Source organism: Cavia porcellus, unplaced genomic scaffold (assembly GCF_034190915.1).
Source record: "Cavia porcellus strain 051 isolate PalLab524CR breed Dunkin Hartley unplaced genomic scaffold, mCavPor4.1 scaffold_31, whole genome shotgun sequence".
Lineage (NCBI taxonomy): Eukaryota > Metazoa > Chordata > Mammalia > Rodentia > Caviidae > Cavia > Cavia porcellus.
The window spans coordinates 7,443,972-7,459,500 of NW_026947514.1; the positions used below are offsets into that span (position 1 = coordinate 7,443,972).

The following is a 15,529-nucleotide window of genomic DNA, read 5'->3' on the forward strand; positions in this document are numbered from 1 at the left end:
GCTAATAAGACTTTTTTGAGTCCAGTCTCTAAGGATGGATTGTCTTCTCTTCAACCTTAAAATATTTTCTTCAACCACAAATCAAGACCTCAGCAAGATGAAGCTTTTCTCCCCTCCCACTGGAAGTCTGGGAACTTGGAAGGAAGGATGGGAGGGGACCACAGCATCTGTTCTGTGTCCCCCTCTCTGTTCCTGCTCCCCGCTCACCAGGCCGTGCTCTCCAAAACTTAGGAAAGTACTCAAAAAATCTGGAGAGTCCTGAGTCACCTCTCAGATTAAGGTTCTCAATTTTTAATAACATTTCCTAAATCATGTATCATTTATTACCTTTATACTATATACTGATGTAGGCAAAGTCTTTTAACAAGAAATCAGATTTCTCATCTCATTTAAATGAAGTATATTTATAAAGCCAAGAAAAACAAGTCTCTTAAGATGTAATGCTCTCTAAAAAAAAAAGAGATGTAATGCTCTAGCGAAATGTAATGCTCTTACCCTTATGCCCCCAAAATAAAGAAAAATAAAACTAGTAATTTAAAAATATAAACATGTGAACTGTATTTCTTACTTTGCTCTGGTTTAGCAGCTCTCTGGTAGAACTTTAATTCAGTAAAAAGAGGGCCATTGTCACTGGGTTCCTTAAAACACAAGAGTTAGTCAGTACCAGCACTAGTTAAATCCCAAGTTATTCTAATTGCAACTTCCAAACAGATTTTAATTAACGTTGTTTCCAAAAGTTGTACTTTTTTACTTAAATTTCTAACTGTTTAAAGTTCAAATCTTCAGAAATGCTTCAGATATTCTCCGATAAGTCCATAAGTCTTATATTTCTTTCATGTTCCATTTTCCTAAGTGATAAATTATATAAAATCAGATATACAGCTCAGTCTGCAAAGAAGTTTAAGAAAAACCTTTCAACCAATTTTCATCTTTATTAAGCTCTCCCTTAAGCAAAAAAGAGAACCATGTTAACTGTATCACGAAGGGCTACAAGATATTTCTGAGATTTAATAAAAGTTCAATGCCTGATTTAACCCATTAGTGGCAAAAATCCACCCCTGTCCTGTCTCTGATTACAGCCCTATCTAGCGTGTCAGGACGGCAAAAACAGACCTCGCATATTCGGGATCTCCCAAGTTCACGCACAGTCCACAGTCCCTTCTTTCCTGGCATCGATGCCCACGGGTCACAACCCAAGGCCCATTTCCCACATGACAACTTATGGCCAAAAAGCAAGCACCGCTTCACATGGCAACTGCTTCCTACTAACCTTTCCGGACTGCATTAATTTTACATTTTAAGCAATGCTGAAAGTTAAAAATATTTTTAAAGAGGCAAACATTCACAAAAAAGTATTTGCACACTAAGAAACAACAACCAGTAAGGAATTCTGCCTTGTTAAATAAGTACAGAAAAATGAAAAAGACCTTACAATTTTGTGGGCTCTTCCAATAAAGAATGTTGCCTAATATTAATCAGTAGTATTAGGTTGGGAATGTTGTGTTGGTGATTATCATGTTTATTAACAATCTGATGGAGAAGCCAGGCATGGTGGTACACGGCTGCAACCCTAGCACTTGGGAGGCTGGGGCATGAGGGTAGTTTTAAATTTGAGACCTGCCTGGGCTACAAAGTGCACGCAAGGCCATACTAAAGTGCACAGCAAGACCCTGTCTCTCTCTCTCTCTCTCTCTCTCTCTCTCTCTCTCTCTCTCTCTTTCTCTCTCTCTCACACACACACACACACACACACACACACACACACATACATACACACACACACAAGAATCTAAGGAAAAACATTTAAAAGGAGTAAAAACTTCAAGTTAGGAAGAAAATATTTCTCAACTAATTTGAGAATTGCTTTACTTTTAGAAGGTTTGGCAAAAAGATTATTTTGGATGGAATACCTGGAATTCAAGGTTCAATAAAGCATTAAGAGAACTGATAGATGAGGGCTATTACTTTAACTGAGAGAAAATTTGTGAAAATATGTACTTTTTGGCTGCTAGAGATGTCTTTGGCAAATACTTAAAATATGTTCAGGTTTTTTTTTTTTCCCGGATGCAGAAACTCTCAACTGCCACAAAGTTAATTTTGCTCCTTGAGGTTTAAATAAAACCACTTTATATATACAGTTCCACTAGCTCTGATGTTTTGCAATTCAAAAAATAGGTACACCCAGTGAAAGTGCTCCCAGGAAGCTTTGCCAACGTGCGGAGCTAAGCAGCACTCAGTATGAATGAGCACTGAAACCGCAAACGGGCAAGCCGCATCTCACGGGACGCCTGCCGCGCCTGTCACAGGTAGGAACACTTCGCGCCCAGTCTGGGAAGAGGGACATTGTAGGCCTGGCAGGTCATGAACACCTTAGGAACCAGGAACCAATCACAGGCTGCCACACCTGTGCCAAACTTGTAGTTTGTGTGCTCAGCCCCTCGAGCCTCTTCAGAAGCTGGGTTCTCTCCTAGCAGCAGGGGAGAGACAGACAGCTGTGACCCCTTCAGTTAGTGACACAGAATCAGTGGAGGCAATGTATAAAAGACATTAAAGAGAAGGAATTCGGGTTCATTTCCATTCAGGTCTGAAAGTTTTCCTAAGACAAATCCTAGCTTATTACTCTCAGTATAAAATTCTGATTATATTCAGTTTCAACCTATGTCATATCAACTTTAATTTTCAAGTTTTCCTTCAGGCAATAATTTATTAAACTTATAATAATGAGAATCAACCATATAAATCAGGCCATTATAATGAAAGCCACACTACAATGAAGGCTCTTTGAGCTCATTTCAGACTTTTTCTAATCCAATAAGCTTCCATTATAACAAAATAAAGGAGCTACTTCCTTGGCACTGTGCTCTAGCCAAAGCGAGCTATTTCTGTTGAAGAAAATACCTTAACTCATACTAAAATTTTATTAACATATTTCAAATCTAAAATACTTTGCCAACTCTATAATAGCCAAGATTCAGAAAAGAAATTGGGACTGACATTTTAACTAGAATATCACTAAACGTTTCTTTAAGACTTCTAAGTGTCAAAATGAAGATGACAACAGAAAAAAATTAAAATGTGATATATTTCAATGGCACCATCTAAAAGCAACTAGCTGCCATTTAAAAATGAAGTTGTATAAAGTTTCTTCTTCCTACCAAAGAATTATGATATATGAATTAAAAATTCAGGTCACTTCTCATAACAGCAGCAAGGAAAATCAAACATCAGTCTGCAAACTCCTTTCCAGGGAACTCAGAAATACACATTTCTATTCATTCACTCCAGAAAACGACCACGATGCAGTGGCAGCGGGGTTACACAGGCCAAAGGCCCAACCTTCACCTCCAGGCCTGCTACCGACATGCCTGCAAAGGTGAGCACAGCTCAGAGGATTCCATTTTCTTTTAAATAGGGTCTTACTCTACTGCCCAGGCTGGCCTCCGACTCATAATTCTCCGGTCTCAGCCTCCTGCATTAGCTGGGAATACAAGCCTGAACCACAGTACTCAGGTGAAAAACTGATTTTTTTTTAAGTCTTAAGTGTTAGCAAAAGAGAGAGCAAGTGCAAGAGAACTTTTTCTCCTTACATTACCTATTTTTTCTTTCACCTCTCCTGAAACAAAATTCAGTATCCGTTATCTAGAACCAAAGAATCCCATTCACCATCCCCGATGACCAGCATTCGTGTCCCAGTGCTGCTTCTGCGAGCCAAAGATTAAGGCCCCAGACAAAAAGCACCCACAGCTAGGTGGACAGAGAATGTTCCCGCCTGTGCCTCGACAACTGTGCTGGACACGCACATCTTCACTTTGCCACACTTGCAGTGCAGGGAGCCCGGAGGTTACAGCTCTTCTGCAGAGCAGACACAACAAGCCCAACCAAAGTTTCTGCCGCGTCGTCCACGTGAAGGTGGAAAGTCCATGCCGGACAGGGCACCCAGCAAGTCCGAGCTGAAGGTCACAAATGTGCGTGCACACATGATTCTCTTTAAAACAACTACGGGGCGCTGCATGGCAGATTCCACAGTCTTTCTCAACCTTGATGCCAAAATAAACAAGTGGGGAGCCCAGGCCCTACACCCAGAGACTCTAACAGCACTGTACACTCAGGATGGAAAGTCACTGCCTGACAGTCTACTACAGTAAGTCTGATTTCAGAATAAAAATCAGTGTCTTTATTTCTTAAATAACATCTCTGATTATTTTTTTCTCTCAAGGTAAAATACATACTCATTTCTGAAGATTTGGAAACATTTTGATATATGTTCTTCATATATAGCCATTTATAAAATATCTTCATACTACATACACAGCAGGTGCCCCTTTTTAAATAATGAATTATGAGATTTCCCCAACAAGCAGTACATGTTCTTTGAAAACTGGTCTCTGGGCTGGAGGTGTACTCTGTGGCTTATCATGAAGGACTGCAGCTGATTTCCAGCACTGCCACACAAAGTAATAAAAATAAAAACAGATCTTTAAAAGCCTTTAGTATTCAAATAACAAATGTTCAACACACAGCTCTGATTTTCATAGCAGAAAGATCTGACATTCATTTTACAAGTTTCTGTTAGATGAACCATGTCAACTGTGAGTACTGTGAAGCTATAGACGGTAAATTACACAAAGGCCTGCTCTCAGGAGGGCAAAGGGAACGGCAGCGGGCAGCCGAGAATACAGGCGTGCAAAGAACAGCAGAAAGATGGTGCACAGTTAGGGCCGAACGTATTTATAAGGATAAACAACATCTAAGGACCACACAAAGAAAGCTTAAGACAAGGTCCTTACCAAAAAGCTTAAGACACAGTTAGATAAACACATAAAAACTACAAACAACCAGTGGCATGAAAGAGCATTAGAAGTAAGACTGTAAATAATTATTGACAATGAGTGAGGTAGAAGTTTAGAAGTCCGGGAAGCGGAGGTATGAGAAAAGCAGCCAGCCGTTACTGAACTTCTCTGGCAAAGGGAGAGTGGCAACACTGCCAGGTTACATCACTCTTCAGGGTCACAGCTACAAAGCTGAGTGACTGAAACACCGAGTGCACACGCGCAGTCACCTGGACATCACTGTCCTAACACAAAGACGGAGTGATGAAGGACAACGGGAACGGAGCAAAACTAAGACAGGAGACACACAGAAGCCGTCACAGCTCCCCTTTCTACCCATTTTTTTTTTAGTTAAGTAAAAAAGGCAGGGAAAGTAAAATCTCACTGAAAAAATACTTGAAATACCTCTAATTGAAAGAAAGAGTATCAATGAAAGAAGAATATCGTAAGATGAAATGTAACTTAAAGGAAGCTCCGAGCCAGGAGTAGAAGCATGAGCCTGTAAAAAAGCATTCTGGGAGGCCGAGGAAGAAAGGTCTCAAGTTCAAGACCACCCTGGACACTTAGCAACTTACAAAGACCCTTTCTAAATATAAAAAATGGGCAAGATTAATTTCTTCTTAGAAGTTTCAGAAGCTTTCCACTGTGAGAAGGAAGCAAGCCCCTTTAATCCCCTTATGACTTCCGAGTTTGAGGTCCAGGTGACCCAGTTACTCGGACCCCTCTGCTGCGGGGTGCGAGGAGAGTTCCAGGGCACACCTTGTCAACAGAGCTGCTGTGTAACCTAGGCGGTGGCTGCACAGGCCTGAGCTGGCTGGCTGCTCATTTACAGTTCCAAGCTCCTACATACATGGTCTAATTTCACCCTAAGAACATTAGCTTCTCTGACTTAACAGCAAGCTGAATAGTTCAAAAGGAATGTTATTATGAAATGAGAAAGAAAAAACCCAGAATGAAAGAGTATGGAGAAAAGGGAAACAGCTGGGCATGGCGATCCCAGCTCCGTGCCTGTGATCCCAGCTCTTCAGGAAAGCAGAGGGAGAGGAGCACCACAAGTTCAAGGCCAGCCTGGGCAACTTAGCAAGACCCTGTCTGGAAATTTTAAAAAGGGCCCAGGCTGTAGCTCTGTGGCAGAGTGTTTGCTGAGCGTGCACAGGGCCTGAGCTACAACCCTCAATACTACAAGAAAGAGAAGAAAGGGGCAGGGGGACAGATACAACAGGACAGGAGACAAGCACTGACATCAAACTTTAAAATCTTTATTTCCGTGTCCCAGCACAACGAACCTGTAGCACAACTACAGAGTTTAAACCAATATAAATATGGACAAAAAATAAGATACTTTTATTTTCAAACACCAGACAACAGGCAGTTCAAGACTGCGACCTCCGACAGAGGCAACAGAGGGTGCCCAGACACCAGCTTTTTCCTGCAGGCACTAGGAATAGGAGGCGGGGTTCACCGATGCAATCCCAATGGGAAGCCCAATCTCGAGAAGAGAAAAATCCTAAACAAGGCACAAACAAGGCACAAAAATCCATAACAAAACATTAGCAAAGCAATTTCAGCTCATACAACCTAACAAAACTTGATTGGGAGGTGGGGGGTGGTTTACAAATACCAATCAATCCATCTGCCACACTAATGAGAATAGAGAAGGATCTTAGGATCCACCTCCAAACATATAAAAAGCACTGAGAAAATGGACAAACTTTTAAGCAGGTGAAATACTTACAGCACATGTACCTGAGAAGAACAACTGTCTTACTACTCAATTGTGAAAGCTGGTGCCATCCAGCTATTTTTTTAAACTTAAAAGGAAAAAAGAGACAACAGATTGAGCAAGTATTATACACACACACACGCACACACACACCCTGAAAATGTGCTCAAAATTATTAGTCACCAAGTCATTGCAAAATGAAGTGAGATAATGCTGCATGCCCAATACGATCACTAAAGCCAACAAACACACCACCTGCCGAAGGCGGCCCAGCAGCGAGACCCGGACAATCAACCCTCACGCATTACTGGTGGACGTGAAACAGCACGGGCACCTTGGGAACCTGTCCAGCACCTTCTTACAAATTTAGATCTACATCTTCTCTAAAACAGCAAGTTCTTGGGTCCTTAGCCAAGAGAATTAAAGCCTACAAAAACACTTGTACAAGAATGTTTATAGAAATTCTGAAGAGCCCAAACTGAAAATAACCCCGACGTCTATCAACAAAGCAATAAAATGAAACGACGGCTACGGCAACAGTACAGGTAACCCTTTAACTGCATGCTGAGCACACGCAGTTTGCTGGTATGGCACAGTCCCACTGAGGAGTAATATCCTCCAGAAAAAACAAAAACAAAACGTGGGGAGGCAGCGAGTTTAACTTAAAGGCCACAGGGAGATAACGGATGTTGGTAAGGAAAAAGATGCATAATTGATTTAAAAACAAAAATAATAGTAAAAATGAGTATTTTGGTTCACTCATCTAGAAACTGACCTGGCTCTTCCAACTGTTTATGTCAGATAGGATGTTATCAACCTTCACTCATTATAAACTGATTTCAACATGAGTATAGCAAAGGTCCAACAAGCATAATCAAACAGTTCAATTTACTACGATGGATGGGGAAGGCAAGAAAACTGGGAATAGGCAAAAAGAAAAAAGTTGAGCAAGTGGAAGTTCAGAGCTAAATGCAAAATCAAAGTTAATCACGCTAGCACATAGGCTTGCAAGATGTAAATCTTAAAAGCACCTCATCTAAACAGCTGCAGGGAAAAGACTGCGCTGCGGGTTTCCTTCACACCCACACTGTTCCTGCACGTCCACGCACTCTGCCCACACAGCAGCGCTGTGCCAAGGCCGAGGAAGGCAGGGACTTGGTGAACTCGAGTTCTTTAAAACCATAAAGCTACTTTTGAGTCAGATTAAATATTTATGAAACTATTAAAAATGTAATACCTTATGGTTTAATTAATTCTAGTTAACAAAAAGGATGTTTTACAAAATAAATACTATATTAACTTCTGATGAGAAAAGAAAAATTATCTGAAATATTTTCTTACCACTTTTGCAACACAGGGTGCATCACTGCCAACCGATTTTGAAGAATTTGTATCAGCTGTTTAAAAAGTGAAACACAGTATCAGAATGCACAGCATTATAAATACTACAGTAGTATTTAGATTGTTACATCTGTAGCGCCTGATGAATTCAATTCCCAGGTATGTGTTTCTGCCTACCACTATAGAATATTTCATCAATTTTAACGGATCTTACATTTTCTGGTTTCTTCACTGTTCACTGATTACAGGATACCCCAAGTTAAACACAGTTAAATACTTAACAGAGAAGTTCCGATGGTGTTTAATAGCCTGATCCATATTGTGAATTTCCCAGAAGGGAACTGATACAAATTTAACAAATAAATCCTATTAAGAAAGAACAGCTACAGGTAAGAAAAAAGCTCAAGTTCCAAAAAAACAATAGTTTGGAAAAACTCCCCCACATCAGTATCTCGGGACCTTGGCACTAGAATTTTCAACTGCCATCCAGAACAATTTTAAGTTGATGTTTTTCACTTCAGACAAATGAAGAGGCTCCGCTGCCTGGAATGCTGGGTTAGGACTCTAAGGCCGCCCGGATTCACTAACTAACACTCACCAAAGAGCTGCGAGTGCCGGTTTCGAGGAATGAACAATTTAGCAGGAGACAGCAAAGGACAATCCTCACTCTTAGGAAACTGCTGGTTGAGTGTGAACACACACACAAAGTGTGTCCGAAGGTGATTAAGAGGGGTAGAGGGACCAGTCAGTAGGAAAGGCAGGCCGCAGTGTTTGGGTGCAGGAAGAGACCCCGCAGACACGGGTCACCCAAGGGCAGCCTCCAGGCAGTAAGGGCATATACCAGCGACAACAGGACAGCACGCTATAGACAGACTGCACAAAGGCCCTGAAGTGGGACATGCTGGAACATCTGGAAAGACAGCAGGTCAAAGTAGCTGGAGGAGAGAATGTGACATGATCAAACTAGAGGGACTAGACAGCGACATCAAGGGACTGACTTTCACTAAAATGGCGGGGGGGGGGCCTCCAGAAGGTTCTGAGAGGAGCAAGACTAGGACCTGATTTTCAAAACTTTCTTTAGCTGCTTTTGGAGAGCGGCATACAGGGGGCACGGATAGAAGACCAGAAGTGAGAAGGCCAGGGAGGACTCCCAACGGGAACCCAGGTGACGGCCTAGGAGCAGACAGGGGGCCAGACCATGACCACTTACATGCAAAGGAGCCAACGGGATCCACTGTGGGATCAGAGGTCAGGGTCTGCTAAGGTTTGTGTTTGGTCCCACCTCCCACAGCCACCACCGCCACCCCACCCCCCAAGTCTCATGCAATTATGGACTCAGCTGAGTCTGACTTCCGGGATTGGTTTGTTGTCTGGTGCTGGGATTGGTGTGAGTGCTGCACCCACCCACGGGCGGAGCCGACACACAGCAGAAGGACAGGAAGAAGGGGTTTCTTTTGTTTTTTTTTTTATGTGGTTGGCTCCTGCTGTTTTGAAGGCAGCCCCAACATGCCACCCTGCCTTGGAGCCAGCTGAGTATGAACTGAAACCTCCAAAATTGTAAGAAATAGACCTTCCTTTCCCTAATTTTGGGCATCAGGCATTTTGTCTCAACAACAAGAGAAAAGTAATTGAGACAGGGTCTGAGGGAAAGGAGAAAAAGGAGATGTAAGTGCTTTCTGGTTTTGGCCAAAGCAGCCAGAAAGAGGAAGCAACCATTTACAAACATGGAGAGAACTGCAAGAGGAGCTAGCACTTCAGGGTGTCTTAAATTTGGGGTGCTTATTCAACAATCAAGTTTAGGTGTAAAACATACGGGTGTATATACAAACCTTGTGTTCGTCCAAGTGGAGAGAACACATTTCAGGCCATCAAAACAGAAATGCTGTTCACCTAAACCCTGAGACTGGAAGAGATCCAGGAAATGGGTCCCTTAAGGAAAGAGACAGCAGAAGGAGAAACCTAGGACTGAGCCCCAAAGCATTCTCGCATTAGAAGTCAAAGAGATGTAGCAGAAAGGTGATGGGAACCAAGAAACTACCAGTCAGTTGGGAAACAGCAGTCTGCAGAAGGGTTACAGCTGAAACCCCTCAGGCCAGAGAAGAAACACCACTCATCAAAAGGGCTCATGTGGGCAGGTGATGGGATCTGAGCTACCAAGCAACAGCCCGAAGGAACACCACTGAGATACTACATAAGGAATACTCGAGTCAGAGTTTTAAACAGAACACGAAGGTTAAAGACAGCATCCCAGTATGGGGAGAGGAAGCTCGAAACTTCCTTCAAACAACATGCGGTGCAAAACATGCCGGGTACAAGGAAAACAGGGAGAGATGTGCCCTGCCAGTTTCTTCTGTGATTAGGAAAAGCCATCTCAGGGCAGCATGGGAAGAATTATCAAAGACACCTCAGGGGAGTATGTTCCCACATGACTGGCCCTGAACTCGGCTTTGGGCACAAGCAGCAGCAGCAAGGCTATATAAAACTGAGATCTCAGGCCGGGTACGTAGCTCAGTGGTACAGCACCTGTCTGGCAAGCATGAGGTCTTGGGTTTAATTCTTAGTACCAAAAATAAATATTCAAACACATAAAACCAAGATCTCAAAGATCTCAAAGATCTCAAAGAGGTACCTGCACTGCCACGTACACTGACATACTACATACCATGATCAAGATACAGAAACAATTCAAATGTTCATTGCGCAGAGGAATGAGTACTTTGCTGATGTGCAAATTTGTACAGTGTTTTGTATAACAATCATATTGCAATACAGCTACATTTTTTCAAAGTTTTAATATAAGAACAGTGTAAAATATCCTAGCCACAATTTTGTTGAACTGTATGTTAAAACAGTTTATACTAGGCATTAGGTAAAAAGTATCACTACAGTAGGACCAGGGATTTAGCTCAGTGGCATAAGCGCCTGCCTGGCAAGCGTGAGGTCGTAAGTTCAATCACCGGTACCACAAAAATAAATAAGTAAATAAATAAATATCGTTACAAAGATTTTTAAAGCATCACGTAAAGACCAAGAGGCAAAGGGCAGCACAATGGCTGAGACAGACTTTGAGGTTGAAAGGATGAAAGCAGAAGTGGCACATAAAGGGTCTTATAAAGGAGGGTTCTTGCCAGTCTTGAAATTCTTTAAGTTCTTTAAGAGTAGCAGGAGCCCTAAAGCTTAATCAGGATGGTCACAGGATCTGGCTTCATGTTAGGTCCGTCACACCACGGTGTGAGTGAGGATGCGTGACGCCAAGAACTGGGCAGGAGCCACTGTTACAGTGCAAAAGACAGGACAGGGACCTAGCCTGCAGGAGGGAGGGCACAGACGGAGAGAAACGGATGCATCTGAGAAGTCACACAGTGAAAGCAACAGGACCAGAAGAAGAACTGGGGAATATTCCCGCATTCAGATAATCCTCTCCTAATTGTGCTCAGGTCAACAATGAAAGACGGTAGACATGAGATGTGGCTGTGGGATATCTCAGTAGAGATCAGTGTAGGCCACTGGCCACAGACCTGGACACAGGAGATTAAGCCCTAGGTTAAAGATAAAAAACATGGAAATCAACAATAAAGAGCAGCAACAGAACCATGAGACCAGACCACGTGGAATACAGAGGAGAAGTGAGCCACGGAGGAATGCTGAGGAACACAGCAGTAGTCAGAGGGACAGAGATGTTACCACGAGTGAAGTTTTATTATTCAGAACCGGCAAACCACTGGATATTAAAAAAAGTTAGATTAAAAACTATTAGATGGTAACTGTTAATAGTAATGAAAGGAAAACAGCAAATACACATGCAAAACAAGTTCCAAATTTGCAAAATGTTATAAAAGCAAACTGATGCACATCGGTTTAGAACCGAGTTCCCTTATAGTACGTCCTAAATGCACACATCCTTCAGTAGAGACAACTTCTGTAATATACACCTTCCTCTAAGTTGCAAGGTCAAAAATACATACCTAGTTAACGTACTTTTTTCAACACAAACCTTAAGTTTACTGGAATGGGTTTGCCCACATAACATAAAACGCGTATTCATAACCGCAAGTGCTACCTGCATACAGAAGTCATGCATGTAAAGACAGAGTAAAGCACTAAGCTGTGGTTTTGGTTTTGGGTTTGAATTTGGCTCTATGTTTTGTAAGACTGCAGACTGAGCCCAGAGCTTGGGTACTGAGCCAAAGCCCCAGCCCATTTTATCTTGAGACTGACGCACTCCATAGCTAAACTGCCCCAGGCTGGGCTCAAACTTGCAGTCCTCCAGCCTTAGCCTCCCAGAGTGCTGGGATCACAGCCGTGACCACCTGCTTTGGTTACACTGTCTTATGATGACAGGCTCAGAAAATGCAGCTGTCCTGCCGCAGCCTGCAGGTTACAGAGGCTGGGGAGGGGGGAGAGGGTTAGAACCGCTGTTCCTTACCCTATGCCACTGATTCTCAACCTCAGCACACATCAGAGTCACTACAACACCAGTTCAAACTTGGCGGGCCCTCTCCCTAGTTTCTCCTCGCAGGTTTCAGGGAGGGGGGAATATCTGCATTTCTAAGGAATTTCCAGGTAATGCTAATCTGTACTGCAGTATTAGTATTCAGAGTAAGATGTTGCTTGAAACAAAAAAAGAAAAAGAGACCAACTGCTAAAATTAAAACTGTGTAAATTTCCATGCCAGAAATAACCATATAGTTAACTAATTAAATTAAGATTAGAGGTAAAGTGAGAACACAGAATTAAAAAGGGAAGTATCAGAAGCAAATATGAATAGCAACGTATTCCTAATATCCGTGGTGAAGCAGCTTTCCAAGCAATCAGGTAAAATATTCTTTAAATCAGGAATTTAGTTAAACCTACAGAATTTTAGGGTTCTACATGGGTTTCCAAAAATTTCAAACTAAGTGTGCTAATGAATGATAATTTGATTAGGCCTAGTATGCAGTTTCCAGGTTATTCTCCTAAACCAACTACAACAACTATGGGGGTGGTAGAGAAAGAAAAAATTCCACATCTGTAATAAAAAAGCTAAAAACAACGGGATTAAATTATAATCAGGTGAAGAAAGATCCATAGCTTCTTCTGAGTCCCAAAAAATGTTAAAATTACATAAAATCTTACCAATCTAAAGTCATTGTACTCACCAGTGACATTATTAGATATTTTGTCCCCTTTCCTATTATGATTAACTGAGTAATCTGCTTTTCTCCTCCAATCAGAAATGCATTTTTGCCTAACCATACAAGATGAGGTTGACTGCAGATTATTAGCTACAGCTAGTAATAGCACAAAACTGGAAACCTAGATTTTTAACAAGGCACACAAATTCTCTGGACTGAAGACTAGAAGAAGTAGTCACACACTTACCAAGATATATTCGGCCAAAGCCACCTTGGCCAATGGGCAATCCTAGCTTCCACTCCTTTTTTGACAGGTCAGTTATTACCTCCCCAGCTGCAAAGTGTTCTGCAAGACGTCTCTTTGCAGGGCCCTGTCTTCCAGCTTGAGCTGCTTTGACACGAGGCATTTTCACTATAAAACAGAACAAAGCAACATTTATACTCTTAGCATTCAAAACATCTTTCCCTAAGGAAAGCTGCTATGCAACACAGAGCCTGGTCAAATGCCCACCTACCCAAAAACCTAAGGAAAGAACACCACTGACCCAGATTTATAATGGCTCCAATCCTGTAATATTCAGCTTTGGAACTGAGACAACAAGTAAAATTATCTACACAACCACTTTCAAGAAAAATATTTTGTTGTTAGTTCCAGTGACACATCGCCAGTGACTAAAATGCTACTTAATAAATTTTAAAAGTGTTGTATTAAGTAGAGAGGAAAATAGCCTACAATTACAATGTGTACTTTACCGGGACGCAAAGAGGGATTTGTAAGGACAATAGTGATGTAGTAAGATGAAAATACAACACAAAGGGAAAGGCCAAGAGCACTGGGGCACAAGAGGAGATGCCTACCTGAGTTCCCATTCACCCTCAAGACCACGTGGAGAAGGCCACTTAATAGATAAGGAAACTGAGTCTCAGCAAGCTAGTCACATGGCGGAACATCAGAGTTTGCAGTGACTACCTGGTTCCAAAGCCTCACCAACACGCTCCAACACTGTGGGAGTCATGTTTCACCAGTGACGAGGCCAAAGGTGTCTGTCTAGAGATTTAGGTTTGCAGAAAAATCAAGGCTGCACCCCTGCTCACCATTCACTTTTCTCACCAACACAAAACTTTAATTTAACATAGTATTTACAGAAAGCGGGGGGCAGGGAGGGGGCTGAAATGGGATCAAAAACCTATTCTACGTTAGATTAGAAATTTTTAGCAGATACCCACACCATCACTCTACAACACAAATTCCTTACAGGCAAATAAATGCTCTGTATCCATTCCAGTTATGACTCCAGTTAGCTTGCTAATCTTGATCAAGTAACCTCAATCAGCTTCAAAAGCCCTCAGGTGTAACTCTTCCTTGTGTAAAGAAACTCAGTTAATATTTTTGCACGAGCATACATGGATGTCTGTTGCGATTTCAAACACTCAGATCCATAAATGCTAATAGAAAATGATTTACCTAATATTCCATAGTTCCCTAAAAATGAAGGAGAGAGACAGCAAAGATAGGAGAGTAGTAAGAATTAAATTAGTCTGCAATTCTTTAAATGGTTATTTAAATGAAAGAAGTCTGCTAAGATGTGACAAATTTATATTATATAAGCAGCTCAGTTTTGAGCCCAGATATACTAAATATATAGACGCCACATTACATTGGAAATTTTAGGCAAATACCCACACCATCACTCTACAACGTAAGTACCATACGTGCAAACAAATGTTCTTTATTCGTTTATTGGGAAATTTTTAATTCAATTTTTTCCCAAAGACTACGTAATGCATCTCTGCTATCTAAATTTTCTCTTAGATAACAAAAAATCAAATAAACCACCATACAACGGCTATTTCTTCATATTAATTTCTCATAATGACTGTGCTTTCGATTCGAGGTGGAATTTTCCTGAGTTCAACTTTAGTGCCAAACATAACAGACTCAAAACACCAAAAAAGGTAACCTATATACTTGCAGCAGAATATCAGCTAAAAGTAACATCTGAAACATATACAACTCTCAATACTAAAGTAGATCTCTTCTAAAGGTCATCCAACTTATTCAAATCACCAGAGTAACCTCCCATTTGATTATTTCCTAATAATAGTTGAAACACTTTAAAATAAATTACAGTGGGTCAGGGATTTAGCTCAGCAGTGTAAGCCCCTGGCTGACAAGTGCAAGGTCATGAGTTCGATCCCCAGTACCCCCAATAAAACAAATAAAAAATAAATAAATTATTTTTTTCTGTCACCCAACATAGTGACAGGACATTTTTTTGCATTTTTCTGGAATTCTTTTTCCAGAAGTAACACATATCGCATGTTACCTTGAGACCATAATGTTAAATGAAGTAAACCTGACACTGAAGCTTAAATGTCTCATGGTTTCTTTTATACAAAAAGTATGGATAAATTAAAAAACAAAATAAAAGATAACAGGAAACCAGGAGACAGATCTTTTGCAAAAGAGAAGGGGACCAAGAAAGGGAGGGAGGCAGTAAGAGGGAGGAGAGGGGAATGGA

General features: G+C 41.4%; 1 protein-coding gene across 7 annotated transcripts in view; it reads right to left on the reverse strand.

Annotated features, from left to right (window-relative positions):
* Vrk1 (VRK serine/threonine kinase 1) overlaps positions 1 to 15,529 on the reverse strand; it is a 75,909-nt gene that overhangs the window by 29,578 nt on the left and 30,802 nt on the right. For 6 of the 7 annotated variants that reach the window (XM_023562033.2, XM_003463008.5, XM_063241239.1 and 3 more), the window contains 3 exons: positions 13,255 to 13,419; positions 7,894 to 7,949; positions 569 to 638 (listed from right to left, as the gene is read on the reverse strand). In XM_023562033.2, coding sequence (XP_023417801.1) covers positions 569 to 638; positions 7,894 to 7,949; positions 13,255 to 13,419 — 291 coding nt within the window. Of the gene's footprint in view, positions 1 to 568; positions 639 to 7,893; positions 7,950 to 13,254; positions 13,420 to 15,529 lie in introns of those variants that run through there. The other variant, XM_063241240.1, reaches the window with a different exon arrangement.